We start from the raw sequence: 15926 nt of genomic DNA, 5'->3' as shown, positions 1-15926 counted from the left end.
TTACATAATATCTAGTTAAGTAGACAAGTACAACATGTCAGAAAGGGTAATATATGGTGGTTTATTTTTGAGTTACATCTTGACCATTCAATCTACAAATATGCGACATCATTAAACTATACCTCTCAACAAACTTATGAAAGAAGAACAATTAACAACACCTTAAATGATTATTTTTAAAACCACACTTTTATTATACATCTTCAGCATTGTATCTAAAATTATGTGGCATCATTCAACTATACCTTTGCTTAGACTACAAAAAGAAGCCTAATTAACAGCACCTTATTTCTCCATACTATCTTTAAATATATGTCATCATTTAACTTTACCTTCTGTACAATCTAATAACAGAAACCTAATTAATAACACTTTATATGATCATCTTTCAAACTCCATAGTTGTGCTGCATCTTTACCAAGGTATCTATAATTATGCAGTATTATTCAACTATACCTTTGTAGAGAGAAAACAAAATGAAGCCTAATAAACTACACCTTATATGAACATCTTACAAAATACACATTTGTACTGCATCTTCAACCAACTATCTAAAAATATGCGGCATCATTCAGCTATACCTTTGAACAGACATGAAAAAACAAGCTTAATTAATTACATACGTAATCATCTTTAAAAATACACATTACTGTACAGACTGTTTTTTAAACAAACTTCAAGTACAATGAAACTAATTCCAATATACATCTCTACAGTTAATAATATATTTCAAACAACACAGTTTTAGAATAATGTCAAATCTTTTTTAAATAAACCTCAAAAATATATAACTTACCTTGCAAATAAATCTGTTAAATGAAAAATCTCACACACTCAGACAGGATTTTCTTTTACACACAGTCAATATAAATCACCAGACTCTGCAAGGTGAAACCAGTAATGGCAAGGTTTCCCTCTCTTTTTCCATACAAATACACATAAGCAATAAATGACATTGCTCCCCAGAGATTTTCAAATTCTAAAACACATTTCCATTGGTCACAGATAATAACCCTTATCAACTGACTGACTTCTTCACCCCTTCTGCTTAATGTCAGTTTCCATAGCAACAGGTCATGCAACATTCAACTTAACGGATAGGTCACAAGTTCACCACACAATGTTGCAAATGAGAACAGCAGGTGTGGTTGCCTTTGCAAAACATGACCTTATCCTTTCTGCTGTACCTTTCAAACATTTTTTACTAACCAGTAAGAAACTTGCTTTTAAATCAAAGTAAAATGAACCCTATTTTTGAATGTACAATGTTCTTAAACAGCCAATCAAATCTCTACTTTCTTAAAAACAGCATCTTCTTCACCATTTTAGATATCTCTCATTCTACCAACTGACTACCTCAGCTACAGACATCTTTTCATTACCTACAGTCATCCCTTCAAGATGCTTTCAGTGTGGATTGCTGGCACAGCTATATTTTCTGGTGCAAAAGGTATGCTGAACACAGAGGTATTGACAAAGACCTAGCTTGATTGGACAGGGAGGATTAAAGTGGCACCAATTGCTACCTTTGTATAAAACCTTTTTGCATCTCCAAGCCCCTGACCTCATGATTGTGCACTGTGGTGGCAATGACCTAGGCACATTGATTGGGGTGGGTCTGGAAATGCTAATGAAGGAAACCTTTTCAGAATTGATGTTGCTTTTCCCCAAAACTGTCTTTGTATACTCTAACATATGCCAAAGACAGAAATGGAAGTGGTCCAATCAAATTTGTCCTCAGATTGAGACAGATAGAAAAAATGCCAATAAAGCTCTTTCTGCTTACCTCAGAGACCATAGGATGGGCTCCATCTATAATAACAATCTTTGTTTCAATATGGATGGCATCTACAGAAGTGATGGAGTACACTTCACTGATGAAGGCAACAGAGTGTTTCTCAACAACCTGAAGCTCTGCGTCCGCACTTACATGTAGCTACAACAATCTCCCAATGAAAACAAGGGCTCTTTTTAGAGCCACTCAATAACCCAACATATAACCTAGGTTTATATGAAAAAAAGTTCTTTTTTTTGCTTGGAATCGCACACCCAGCGCGACTACAAGAGCGGCGCACCCCTCGCGTTCACACTAGGGGGCCGCGCTGGGAGTCGCTCCCCCCTTGCGTTCACACTAGGGGGCCGCACTGAGAGCCGCGCATCCTTCGCGTTTACAGTAGGAAACCACGCACTCCTTGGGTTCACACTAGGGGCCCGCGCTGGGAGCAGTGCACCCCTCGCGTTTACACCAGGCGGCTGTGCTGAGCGCCGTGGAAGGGTCGCGACTCCAAGCTTTGGCGGAAAAAAAAGTATATTAATTTATATTCGCCCCGGGGACCCCATCCCCCGGGACACGTCAATTTTTTTTATTTTATAAAAAGGAAGGGGGACCGCGTGGCCTACCTCCCAGGCCATTTTGGCCCCGGGGACCCCATCCCCCGGGGCATAGCGTCACAGTTGGTGACCGTGGGGGCAGCCCCAAAGCCCCCACGCCCAGTCCCGCCGGCTCCCTGCCTCCTGCGGGAGCCGGCATTGCTTTTCCACAAGGGGAGCTGCTGCTTTCTGCCCTTGTGGTTAAGCAATCCTGCTTAGCTTCGTAGAAGCAAGAGCAGGTTTCCCTGCTCTTGCTTCCATGAAGCAATGTAGGAGTTTGCAATGACAGGGCAGGAGCCCCACGGCTCCCGCCCTGTCATTGCAAACAGCAGTGTCCTGGGGGTGGGCACCCCGGGACACTGCAAGAGCCCTCCCTCCTTTTCATTTTCCCTGGGGAGGTGGTGGTCCCTGGGGCACAGGGGTCCGCACTGGACCCCCGTATTTAAATATTGACTGCCCCAGGGAGGTGGTGGTCCCTGGGGCTGCGGGGGCCCCCATGGGCCCCCACACATTAATTTGCGAGTGCCCCGGGACCTGGCCCACCCGGAGGCTTTTTAAAAAACGACAGTCCACGCTTCTTTTTTAAAAATTTCTCTCGGCAGGAGTTGCGACCCCAACGTGACTTCTGCCGTTTATAAAAAAAAAAAAAGTGTCCCTGGGGGTCCTTGTGGAACCCCCTCAGCAACCCTAGGGAGTCAGGGTGTTTCTACCCTGCCCTCTTTTCTTCATTTTACACTGTGTTTTACTGTTTTCTTGTGACTCGGTTCTACCGAGTCACAAGATGACTGACAACACTTCCAGGTTTGGAGTGTTGGCAGCCAATCAGAGTGTAGCTCGTGCACGGGAGGGTTCGCGAATCCACCATGTCCCTAGACATTTTTGCGTGAATGGAACTGGGCTCGAGCATCTTTTTCGTCTAAACTGACTAAAAATTGGTGATATTTTTGGAGGACTTGCGCCCTCACTCAAGCCTGCCGTAATCAGCGGCAGAGAGACTCGCGAACTGAGTTGCTGTGTGTGTGTATGTATATATGTGTGTGTATGTATGTATGTATGTATGTATGTATGTATGTATATATATATATATTTTTTTTTTTTTAAGATACTACATACTCAATCTTGTTTGTTAAACATACGTGTGGGCAGGTCTATTTAGTGCTTATGAGTATCCCCTGGAAGAGAACAAACCAAACTGTGGCTACTTGATCTAGAGGCACTATGTAATATTGCATTGAAATGTCAGCATTCGGTGAGGGCAAAATGTATCTTACCTTTATTCTTCAGGATTGCTACAGTTATTACTCCTGGATTCATGGAGGTATTCTCTTCCCAACACTAGAAACGGTAATCACTGTTATGTTAATAAGGTCCTTGATTGACTGAAGCTCACCCATCTAGAGCACTGGACTAGAATGATTTTACATATTTTAACAACTCAAACAGGTTTAAAAGTACACAACAGTCCCATCTCAAATTAATATGAACTAAAACAGGGTTATGAAGGCTATCACTCACCTAGCTTTTCATGAGAGATCAGCAGCAAAATCCATTTGGAATTACAGTGACACAATTATTCCTTGTATCCTACATTAAGGTAGGCCTTCCTCATGCAATCGAAGGTCAAGCAAGAGGACTATGAATAAATTACTTATAACTAACCTGTTGAAATTTGGAAAAATTAAATGAGTGTTTGGACAAACTAGACAATGCTAAGCCAGAGAGGCTAAATATGTAAACGTACCTCAATGTCACCTACAATGAACATTTAATATGGGAATTCATTTTTGAAGTGATCATATTAACTGTTTAGTAGCTGTGAGGGTCACAGAGATTTGGTTCATACTTTGAAGGCTTCAATTCTAAGCCAATCCTTGAGCCCTCAGGACAAAGATATTTATATTTTGGATTTATGGGTCGGAAGCATTGAGTTGACGTTGTGGGGATACCACAATGAATGTTGAAATCTTTATTTGAGGGTTATTATGTGTCGATACAGACTAATCCTTTGGATTTTTTCCATTGGAAACATTTTCCAAGCATAGCTTTCCTTTTTTGGTTAATCAAACAAGAAGTCAAGAATCAGACGTCAGATACCCAACAGTTTAAAACCAATGGCACATGCTTGTAAAAATCATAAGAGCAGACTGCACCGAGAAACGTAGTAACCAATGCTTTGCCTTCTGGGCCTATCATTCAGTAGAAATATCGTTGACAAATATTCCACAAAAAGAAAGGCAATTTTGTAAGTATGTAGAAAAGGGGTGGAAACCCAGATACATATTCTATTAGAGACACCTTTTTACCTCTTCACAAGTTCTGTATTTATCAGATGTGCATTTTAAGCATGTTAACGGAGCACTGACAAATGAACATGTGAAACAAGACACCAAACGACATCTATTGCTGGGATGTTTTTCAATAATTGTATTAATATTCAAAACTTGTTCTTATAAAATGCAGTACTTTAGAAATATTTTAAGTTAGAAATCGTACTTTAACTTGACTTTATTTTTGTTTTTTAATGATTTTGCCTGATGATCACAGTCATTTTTTATGGATAATATTGTTTTTCCAAGGCAGAGCAGAAATATCACAGCACACAAGACAGCATCAGTGAATACTTCAATCCTGGGCAATTGAATACTACTAGTGAATGATGGTGTTGTTAGTATTCTACTTTTGTTAGACTTGTAAGAGGCATCTGCCACCACTTAGCATGCCAGCCTACTGAACAGGTTGCAGGACTTGGGTTTCCAGGATGAAACATACCTAACTGCTATCTCTGATCAAATATTCCAGGGTCCACATTTTTTATGAAGCTAATAACACAGAGCTTCTCTTCAGAACATCAACCATGGAGGAATTAGTTTACAAATCTCTTAAATGGAAATTACTAAAATGAAGGAAAATGCTACTTACCAAGAATGCATCTGTTTTTGGCATATAGAGCCGTTAAGTCATATGCTATGCATCTAGTGTTAGATCCGGATGTTTGCACATTGTTTTTCTTCGAAGAAGTCTTTCCAGTCACAAGGTAGGTGACTCCTCTTTTCGGTGATAGTGTGCATGGACATCGACTCCATTGTTAGATTGTTTCTCCGCAGAAGGTGATAATGGAGATAGTAGATATAGTAAAAGGAGATGTCCATGAATGCATATATCTAAATAAGATGTTACTGCAACAGGTATAGTTACCCGGGGAGGTGGGTGTGCACATATGACTCTACAGCTCTATTTGCCAAGAACAGATGCATACTGGGTAAGTAGCATTTTCTGTTCGAGGCATATGAGCTGTAGACCATATGCTATGCATAGACTATATAGCAGTTATCGCCCGTAGTGGTGGCTAACCTGTATCTGTTGCAGTGGTCTGAAATAGTGTACGTAAAACTGCCTGGCCCACTCTAGCTTGTTGTCTTGCTAACACATCTACACAATAGTGTTTTGTGAATGTGTGAGGTGTAGACTATGTTGCAGCTTTGCATATGTCATCTATGGGTATATTTCCTAAGAATGCCATAGAAGCCCTCAGTTTGCGTGTAGAGTGTGCTCTAGGGGAAACTGTTAATGTTTGTTTTGCTTATGCGTAGCATATTTGAATGCACTTGACTATTCACCTTGTAATTCCTGATTTTGATCTGGGATTGCCTTTGTGAGGTGGAGCAAAAGCGACAAAAAATTGATTTGTGTTACGGAAAGGTTTGTCCTTTCTATGTAATACAGCAAGCTCTATGTGTGTAGGGCACGTTCTGCTACTGAATCTGGTTGAGGGAAGAACACGGGTAACTCAACAGATTGATTGATGAGAAAAGCAGAAATTACTTTAGGAAGGAATTTGGGATAGTCCAAAAAAACCACTTTATTTTGGTGCATTTTTAAAAAAGGTTCTTCTATAGTTAATGCCTGAAGCTCACCCACTCTTCTGAGTTATGTGATAGCCACAAGGAAAGCAGTTTTCCATGTGAGAAATTGCAGTTCACATTTGTGCAATAGCTCAAAGGGTGGACCCATTAGTCTGGTGAGGACAATGTTGAGATTCCATATTGGAGCAGGAGGACGTCTTGAGGGAATGACTTTTGAGTCACTCCATAAAGGCTTTGATAACAGGCACTCTAAAAAGAGATAGATGTTGCCTATTCTGTAGGTATGCAACTATTGCAGCCAGGTGTAAGCATATAGAAGTGTACGCTAAACTGGACCGCTGTAGATGTAACAAATAACATATAATATTTTGTACAGAAGCATCAAGCGGATTGATGTGGTTGTTACAGTATATCATAAAACGCTTCCATTTTGCTACATAGCTGGCTCTTGTAGTAGGACGTTTAGCCTCTTTGATAATATTGCAGTCTGGCGGTAGATTAAGATAGCCAAACTCTATTTCAGGAGCCAGATCGCCAGATTGAGTTGACTGGGGTCAAGATGTTTTATGTCTCCATGGCTCTGTGTGAGATGATTGGGTGTAAGACGTAATTTTTTTGTGAGGAACTAGTGAAAGTTCCAATAGGCTTATGAACCACGGTTGCCGTGCCCATGTGGGAGCAAATAGGATTAGTGTCAGGGACGCTTGTTTGAGTTTCTGAACCACTAATGGAATGAGTGTGAGAGGCGGAAAAGCGTAAGCAAATATCCCTGACCAATTCATCCTTTCACCCTTTGGCCAATGGGTGTGGATACCTGGACGCGAAGTTTGGGCATTTTGCGTTTTGGTATATGGCGAACAGGCCTATGTGAGGGACTCCCCAAAATTGAAAGTATGGAAGAAGGACCTGAGGGTGGCGTTCCCATTTGAATATTTGCTGTCTCTGTCTGCTGAGGAGATCTGCAATCTGGTTGTTGACTCCTGGGAGATGTTCCGCTAGGGGATTACGTTTGTGGTGAATGGCCCACCTCCAGAAGTACAGCTAAGTCACTGCTTTGTATTGGAGGGGGAGGTGCGTGTGTTTGAACCTCTACCTCTGCCTTTGCTGTTGTTCCCTCTGTACCCCCTCTGAAGTAATTTGTAGAGCCAGAGGGTTGGATATTACCTTTGTAGGTAAATGTAGTGTCTGAGGAAGCGGTTTTGGACCCTGATCAATAGCATGACCGCCGAAAGGAACCACGGCCTTGTGTTGACTGAAGGGCTGCCATGGATTTGGCCATTTCGGTGTCCATTTTCATTTTCTCTAATGAAGAAACTACCACTGGGCCAAAGAGGTGCTCCTTATCAAAAGGTGTATTTAGTATGGAGGTGTGGACCTCCTCTGGTTTGAAACCAGATATACGTAGCCAGGTGTGCCTTCTTAAAAGGAAACTGATGTTTACCACTGTAGCAGCCGTGTCTGCAGCATCTAGGGAGCATAAAATTTGATTATTGGAAATCAGTTGACCCTCCCTGACCAGGTCTTGATCTTTAGTTCTATGCTCTTGTGGTAGAAAATGGAGTCATTGTTCCATTTCGTCCCAGTGTGCACGGTCGTATCTGGCTAGCAATGCTTGTGTGTTAGATATGCCCCAGAAGTTTGCTGCCTGAGAGCTGACCCTTTTCCCTGAAGCATCAAAGAGCTTAGATTCTTTATCTGGGGGTGGAGCATCTCCTGTAGTTTGGGAGTTGGCTCTTTTACGTGCGTTGGATACCACTAATTGATCCAATGGAAATGGTAAATGTAAATGTAAATGTAGTGCATTTATATAGCGCACCGCACACCCCCGAAAGGGTCTCTCAGGCGCTGTATGGTGCCCTTATGTACACTGGATCAGATGGCGGAGACTTATATTTTTTATCTACCCTAGGGATAAGGATACGTTCCCTTACCGGATCATTAAATATATCGTCGACATGCCTAATCATTCCTTTGAGCATGGGTAACGTGTGTGATGATTTTTGTGTACTGCTAAGGGGTTCAAAGAGGAAATCCTCTTCGAGGGACTCTTTATGGAGCTGCTCCCCATGATAATAAGCAGCTCTACCCAGCAATTCAATGTATCCTACACTGTCATCTGGTGGAGAGGGCTTGGTAGGGTATAAGTCAGGATCATTGCCTGGTGGCGAGTCAGTGTCGTAGTCCTCCCATGTGTCTGTAGGCACCTGCTGAATATCATCATCATACCCATTCCCATTGTCATCCCCATCATCCTGATTGTCAGGTGTATATGGTGGTGAATGTTCAGGTGAAGTTGGCACAGGTAGAGACTGAGGAGAAGGGGGTGATGAAATATGAAGAGGAAGAGGAGGAGGGGAAGGGTTAGTTCCAACCGTTCTCTTCTTTAAAGGAATGTGATATTCCTCTTCTACATCAGTTCTCCCTTTTAATGTCACTTTGGTGGTAATATGTCCAGTAGTGGGATGAATGTACAACACTTTCTGTTTCGGGTCCGTTTTATCGAGCGGATCGTCGTAAAGGTGCTTTTTTGGTGTCTTCGAAGCATCAGGCTGTTTCGACGCTGAAGATTTCGGTGCAGACGGCTTCAGGGTTGGTGTTTTCACAATCCGAAGTGTGTTTCGGTGCAGAGTGTTGTGGGTCGGAGCTGGACTTATACTTCGATCCCAAGGTTTTCAGCTCAGTGTTCGATTTGGCTTGAGGCTTTCAGAGCCGGAAGGCTTTTTTGTAGGCTTCGGTGCCGAGCCAGAAGGCGGAGTGTCAGAAGCGTGGTCTCAGTGCCTACCGGAGCCCGAGGGCGTAGGTTGGTCCGGAACCTTCTTTTTCGGTTGAGGTTGATTTCGGGGCAGGGGAGGATCTGTACTTACAGTACGCTGTCCATGTGGGATGTCTTCATCCTGGTCAGAGCCTTACTCGGAAATGGAGATAGGTTCCTGTTCCTCTTGGGCCCCGATAGCATTGCCGGCCTCTTCCTCAGATTCAGGTCCGAAGAGGTCCAGAATAGAGCCTGTGTGCTGGCTCTGAGTGTTGCGACGTAGAGCCTGATGGTTGCGAATCGTCTTCTTGGAGCAGAAAGCCCTGCACGTGTCCCAGTCCTGTTCACTATGCTCAGGGGACAAGCACAGGTTACACACTTCGTGAGAGTCAGTGCGCAGGTACTTCGCGTGGCACAGAGGGCAGAATTTAAATGGAGTTTGTTCCATCGACTGCGAGTTGAACCGACGCTGGACAGCCTACCACAAGCTCTCCGATCAAAAGAGGGTTTTTTATCAGTAAACACGACACGCGAAGAACGCGATATGAAACAATACCATTGAGGTAGAGTGTCTTGCGCACCGAGCGAAACCGAAGGAACGGTGTCGAACAGGAGCGCAGCGACCAACATCCAAACCCGATGGTGGAAAAAAACAATCTAACAATGGAGTCAGTGCCCATGCACACTATCACCGAAAGGAGGAGTCACCTACCTCGTGACAGGAAAGACTTCTTTGAAGAAAAACAACGTGCAAATATCCGGACCCAACACTAGATCGCGATCCATGCATAGCACATGATCTACAGCCCATATGCCTAGAACATAAATGTTTCTATAACAGAATCTTATTATATAATGGTGACTTTTTTCTGTGACGTGCCTAAAGTGTTGCTGTCTTTAGGTGAATCTGGAGCTTCAGTATTTGAAGCTGAATCGATGTCTTGAGTTCTGTACAATATTCAGTCTTGATATATATTGAGAACATTATATTTCAGAAATAAATGGGAACCCATCTCTTTTTATGGCATTGCATCTTGATATCCGATTATGAACCAAAGTTTTATCCCACACAACGCCCAGTACTTGATATCCGATGGTGAGCTTAGGCTCTCCCCTCAGTACCTGAAAGTGAACCCTCCTATTCAGTTCAACAAAATCAACACTTCTGTCCTGTAAAGGTGAACCTACATTTTCTGTTTCACAGAATGCCTTGAGTCTTGGCATACAAACTTCTCTCCTACATGACAGAAAGCACATGTTTGGTGCCTGAAGTGAAATAACTTTCTTCAGTCTCATCAAAGTCCCAGTCTTGGTAGCCAAAGAGAACCTACCTCTTCGGTCTCATACATGGTTCTCTTGGAGGAGAATGGGGAGGGATCTGGCTGCTTCAGTTCACATGGGCTCTCTAAACTGGAAAGGTTAATCTCATCAGTCTTCCCCAGTAGCAGATCCAACTGGGAGTTGCTAGATGGCTGTCTCATGATAACGGAAATCCTAGAGAAAATCAAAAGAAGAAGGCATGAAATAAAATGAAAAACAAAAACAGCTGAATGCTTTATTTTCCACAATGCATGCATTTTGATGTGTGGAATACTCCAATCATAACCGTAATAGGTTTATGGAAATGAGTGTCATTGTTTCTACTGAGGTAGGTTACTTTATTCATTCCCACAACTTGTAGCGTTTCAACAAAACTTGCAGAGCAAACTCAGGTTGAATATAAAGCACCTAGCACTTTTGGTTGACACATAGAGATTGAGCTGTTCTATGATGGTCACAGAATGCTAAACAAAACATGAGATACATATATTAATTCTGACATTACATACATTTAATCACACAAAAGGTGATAAAAGGAATACTTACAAATTGTCTAATTACTGGCAGTGACTTGTGTTAGCATTCTGACCTATCGTTTTTGCACCCACTGTGCAACTCTAGACAAAGGCCCACCTTATGTGAACGACCATTGACCCTGCTGTTTATGGGAACAGCTCATTTTAAACTGCCAGACAAGACAAGAAGGGAACACAAGCAACCTCAGACCGGTTTCTGTCTTGGTAGGCCTCGTCAAGTAGGTATAACTTGGATCCTATGGCACGGAGAGAAAGAAGCCAATGTTTGGGCCTTGGCCACTTAGAGCATTACAGCAGTCATACAAAAGGTAATGGGAGTAATGCTTCACTCTGGAGCACTCCAAACCATAGTGTTCCACCCAGTGTGCCACTCTAGACAAATGTCTGCCTTATGCAAATTAGTACTGACCCTGCTTCTCATGGAAACAGTCCTCCCTAAACTGCAAGGTGAGACCCCCTTCAGAAGGAAACACATTCCCAGGAAGGTGACACTGGAACCAAACTACATCTAACTGCAGGTCCCCAATAAGGGCAAAACCGGTCTTGGGTTGCTTGTGTTCGGGTTCAGGGAGGACCCTCCCTGGCAGATTGTGCTGTACTGTTCCTACTGGAGCAGGGTCAAGACTAATGTGCATATGGCTGGGTACAAACTGAGCTGGCATGGTGGACAAAAGAATGATGGGTTGGAATGCTACCCCAAATGATTGCCAGTGGTTAGACTAATTGCAAGCATTCCTCCCATCACCTTTTGTGTTTATTGTAATGCCCTAAGTAGCCAAAGGTATGCCCAGACTTCGGTCCCTTGCTCACTGTGCCACAGGAAACAAGCTACACCTGACTGAAGAGCCCCAATTAAGGCAAAACTGATCTTAGGTTGCTTGTTGCTTGTGCTTCAGTTTAGTGAGGACAGTATGGGCTGGGCTAGAGTGATCTTACGAGAGCAGGGTGAAGATTGATGTGCATATGGCTGGGTCCAAACTCAGGTGGAATGGCAGGAAAAAGAACAGTGTGCTGGAATACAACCCAAGCGATTGCCAATGGTTTGAGTACATAGGTTTATCCTATTTACAGATTTACAGTAACAGGTTTGTACAGAGAACCAGTTAAGATGATTCCTGCACAATAAGGTGCTACTTGCAAGCAGTTGTGAATGGTGCCAACAGAGGAATTAAAAGAATGTCCTCTTCCCACTATAGTGGCTCCAGTAACTCAAAAGTATGCAACCTCAAAAAGGCACATGGGAATCCAGTTTTAGCTAGGAGACTTTGATGGATGAGAGGATGTAGCAAGCTGGAACATAATACCTCCGGATTATAGCGACAAAAGTTTGGGGAGGATCTATTAGTGCTTTGTAAACCAAGATCAGCAGCCAACTTACAGCTGTATTTTTCCTAAAACCAGCTGGCTTGGAAGTGCTACTATGAGGTAGGAGTGGATTTAGGGAGATTAAAGAGAGTTCATGTAGCAAAATTTAGAACTTTACCTAGCGTGCAAAAGAAAATTAGTGGTGAGTTACTGGTAAGGAGTTACAATAGCCGAGGTTCGTTAGGGGTACTCACTGTCTTGGCTGTATGGAAAAGGTTGTTTGAGCATATTTTCCGTACATTAACCATTTGGGTGCTATGAATGCGCTGGACATGTCTTGACCACCTCTGAGGAGCTAAGGACCTGTTCAGCAAGCCCAAGCACCCACCCACGGGGGGTGTGGGGGCACTACCCTCCCGCACCACTGTCACATGCACACTCCTCCCTCACCAAGATCAGGATGTCTGTGCAAGCAATGTGCACCAACGCCATGAAATTTCTAGAGGACGCAATGAAAGTCAGTCTGCTTCGGACAAGACCAAATCAGGTAGGTCCACTCTCTGGGGGAGGGTTGAAAGTAGAAGCACACCAGGAGTGAGGAAAGAGCATCCACCCGGTGTCTATCCTCTGTGCATTCCTTCTGCGGGATCGCTGGTGGGGCAGCGACAGCAGGAAACCAACACTAACCATAAGGGCCTGTTAGTTGCTGGGGTAGCAGTCCTTTGGGCAAGGTCTCTTCCTTTATAATGCCACCAATGTTTGCTCACCTTTCCATCCACCCCTTGGGGCAGATTGGCCATTTTGATGTACCGCTTTGGGGGGTTGGGGAGGGGGGGTGGAAACCCATTAGAGACGAGGGATTGATTATGCTGTAAATGCAGGGGTGAGGACCCTTGTGCAATGGTCGCCCCCAAGAATTGGGGCAATGTTAATTTTGTTTTCCACCTCACCCGGGGGTAGATCCGACGTATTTTTGAGTGACCTGACAACAAGCTGGAAGCCCACTAGACACTGACTGCATTTTACATGAACGTAGGGGAGAAGCATGGGTCGCTCCCTGAATTGGAGCAACGTCTGTGTTGTTTTCCATCCCTGGAGCAAACATTGCCCTTTTCTTTTTTTGCTGGGAGGGTACCCACTAGACACTTTTTGTACCTGTTTGTAGTTGAGCAGCCCTTTGGGCAAAGGTCGCCCCCTGGATGTACCACTAGATTACCAGAAAGAGGTGAATAATGTTTGTAATTCACTAAGAATTGCCTTGTCCAGTGCTTTTAAAGCCTGTTTCTCAGAACTTGATTTATTTCATTGTCTGCATGGTTTTGAAATGGTGTAGTTGTGACTGGGAGCTCAGGACTACAATTACCAGAGTATAAAGGGAGCAATGTAGAATAGGTGAGGCACCTTTGACTAAGGACAAAGTCTGGAGGCAGGAAATGGGTAACCTGAGCTTAGCCAACCAGAGCTGCAATGTTTTTCAAAAAATGGGAGTAGTGTTTGGTATCCCTGCACCCTACTGGTTCAATTTCAACTGGATTTCAGTTCTGAGAGTAAGTTCTTTGTCTCTTTCCATTCTCTAGTTAGCTGTGAGGAGCAAATGCTTTTTCTTTGGATGAGGTTATGAGCTTTGTTTTGTTCAGATTGTGCCACTGTAGTGTTGAAATATTGTGAGTTGTTTTTTTCCCTCTGATGCCATTGTGGACTTGGTTAATGTACTTGTTCGTCAAGCAGGACTTTTTGGGGGTGCCTGCCCCGTTTGTTTGCTTGCAGATGTGTGGAGAAAGTTTCACAATGTGTTTTGTTTGTTTTTGCAGTGGCTTACAGCACTGCAATTTGTAATGGTGTAGATCTGAGTTTTCAATTTGATTATCTGCACCTTTTTCTTTTATCTTTGTTGGTGTTTTACTTGTATCACTGTTTCTCTTTCAGTGATTAATGGTGGTAACTTCACATGAATGTTTTTGTTTTGGGCACTGCTCTGTGGTGATTGGTTGTTTGTGTGTTATGGTCTGTTGTGCATTTTGTTTTTCAAGTAATTACACCATCATTCAGTAGTTCCTTGCTACTCCACGAAAAGTATTAAGTGACTGCCATTTTGAATTTGACTTCTAAAATGTGGCCGCAGAATGAGAGAGAGCAAGTAATGCACTTATCAAGGTGTCCAGTATCCTTGTGCTATTCATTGCCTTTCACATTGGTAATTTCTGGTTTGCTTTTCTTTTTCGCATACTTTGAAAATGTTTAGTTAAATGTGACATCATTGTGTTTTATAATGCTAACTCTTTCATTGCTTACCATCAATTGCATTTGTTAACGAAATATGTTTTAATTTTTATTGTAGAGAAAGCTTTTAATATCCTTGATGGCGAATCCTGCTTGTGGTTTCAGTGTTGGATCTGAAGTTTGTGTACCTGTCTACGTTTGGTAAGGAATCATTGTATGTAATATTTACTTCAAATGAGTATCCTAGTCCTGCTTCAGTTTTTTTAAACTGTCAGTTTCTGCATATTACGCTTATATTCTATTGTGTTTCTGTTCGATCTGGTACTTTCTGGTTGGCTGAGGTGGTGCCCAAGCCAGGCAGAAACTACCACTCCTGTCAGGGTTAGGTGATAACACTCTCTGAATAACCTGCACTCACCCTTGGGTAGCTTGGCACTGAGCAGTCAGGCTTAACACAGAGGCTATGTGTAAAGCATTGGCACAGCACTGACACACAATACACTGAGAATCCCAAAACAGACTTCACACAAAGTGTATGTAAATAAAGATTGCATTCAACACACACATAGATTAACCCAACATGGACATAATGAATTTCTGGGAATAAATCACACTCAGAAATACTACAAGCAGTACTAGGCCCAACAGTGTTAAAATGATACCAGTAATAGGCATACATGGGAAAACCCTATTTTACATTGTCAGATCCGGGCCGACCCAAACAAATAACACAATTCAAATCCACACATTTCTAGGGTGCACCTCTGGTCAAAACGATATCAGGACTGTGTACACACAGGAATTTATAACACTTTTCAGCAACACCATGGGCTAAGGCCACATGGGGAAAAACCAATGTCAAAACGAAATATTCGTTAGATGATGAAACATAAGTAAAACAACAACGCTGCATGGAGCAACTGTTAGAAGGCTGTTCTCATGCAGCACACTCTCCCACATTCACACAGCACTGTAATGCGATGCACAGGATATCAGCAAGTCCGTATGGAGCACACCCGCACTCTGCACTGTAATGCGGTGCAAATTATATCTGGCAGGTCAACTTATAATATGAACACGGACCCCTGTGGCACCTTCCTTCCCAGATCTCTCTTAACCCCCTCATTACTCTGCCCACGGGTAAGAGTCAACAACTCCCACCCCTTACTATACCGGTATAAGGCCAGAATCACACTTAGTCAGGGGCCCAGGGGAGAAGGCTGGAGTAACTATCAGGGTAACCAGGCAACATTCGACAAATGGGGGGTTGGCCACCACTCGGGAAGTTCACCTACTTTATGCAGAGCAGATACGGTTATAGGCTGTCCCAGTACAATTAGGAGGTCCCTCAATTCACCTTGCGGCACCAGCCCAGTTCTGCGAAGCACAGGGAGGTGACACAGACTCTCGACCCGCTTTCGACCACTCTTGGAAGTGTTCCTCAGCCTAGTCACTTACTCTCACCACCCAGGCCCGATCCAAGCAATACTACCTGACAACATGAAGTCGTCAGGCCAGGGGAGGAGAGGGCAGCTGATTTGCCGCACTTAGGGCCAGATG

At 43.2% G+C, this 15926-nt stretch overlaps 1 protein-coding gene across 1 annotated transcript in view; it reads right to left on the bottom strand.

Moving 5' to 3' along the window:
• Window positions 1-15926, bottom strand: part of ATG2A (autophagy related 2A) — a 2561659-nt gene that overhangs the window by 1720428 nt on the left and 825305 nt on the right. Inside the window, exon 17 of the mRNA XM_085625535.1 lies at window positions 10317-10479. Within this exon, the coding sequence (XP_085481661.1) occupies window positions 10317-10479 (163 nt within the window). The remainder of the gene's footprint in view (window positions 1-10316; window positions 10480-15926) is intronic.

This window comes from Triturus cristatus, chromosome 9, assembly GCF_964204655.1.
Source record: "Triturus cristatus chromosome 9, aTriCri1.1, whole genome shotgun sequence".
NCBI lineage: Eukaryota > Metazoa > Chordata > Amphibia > Caudata > Salamandridae > Triturus > Triturus cristatus.
The sequence above is the reverse complement of the archived record's forward strand: the minus strand, read 5'-3'. Positions and strand labels throughout refer to the sequence as shown.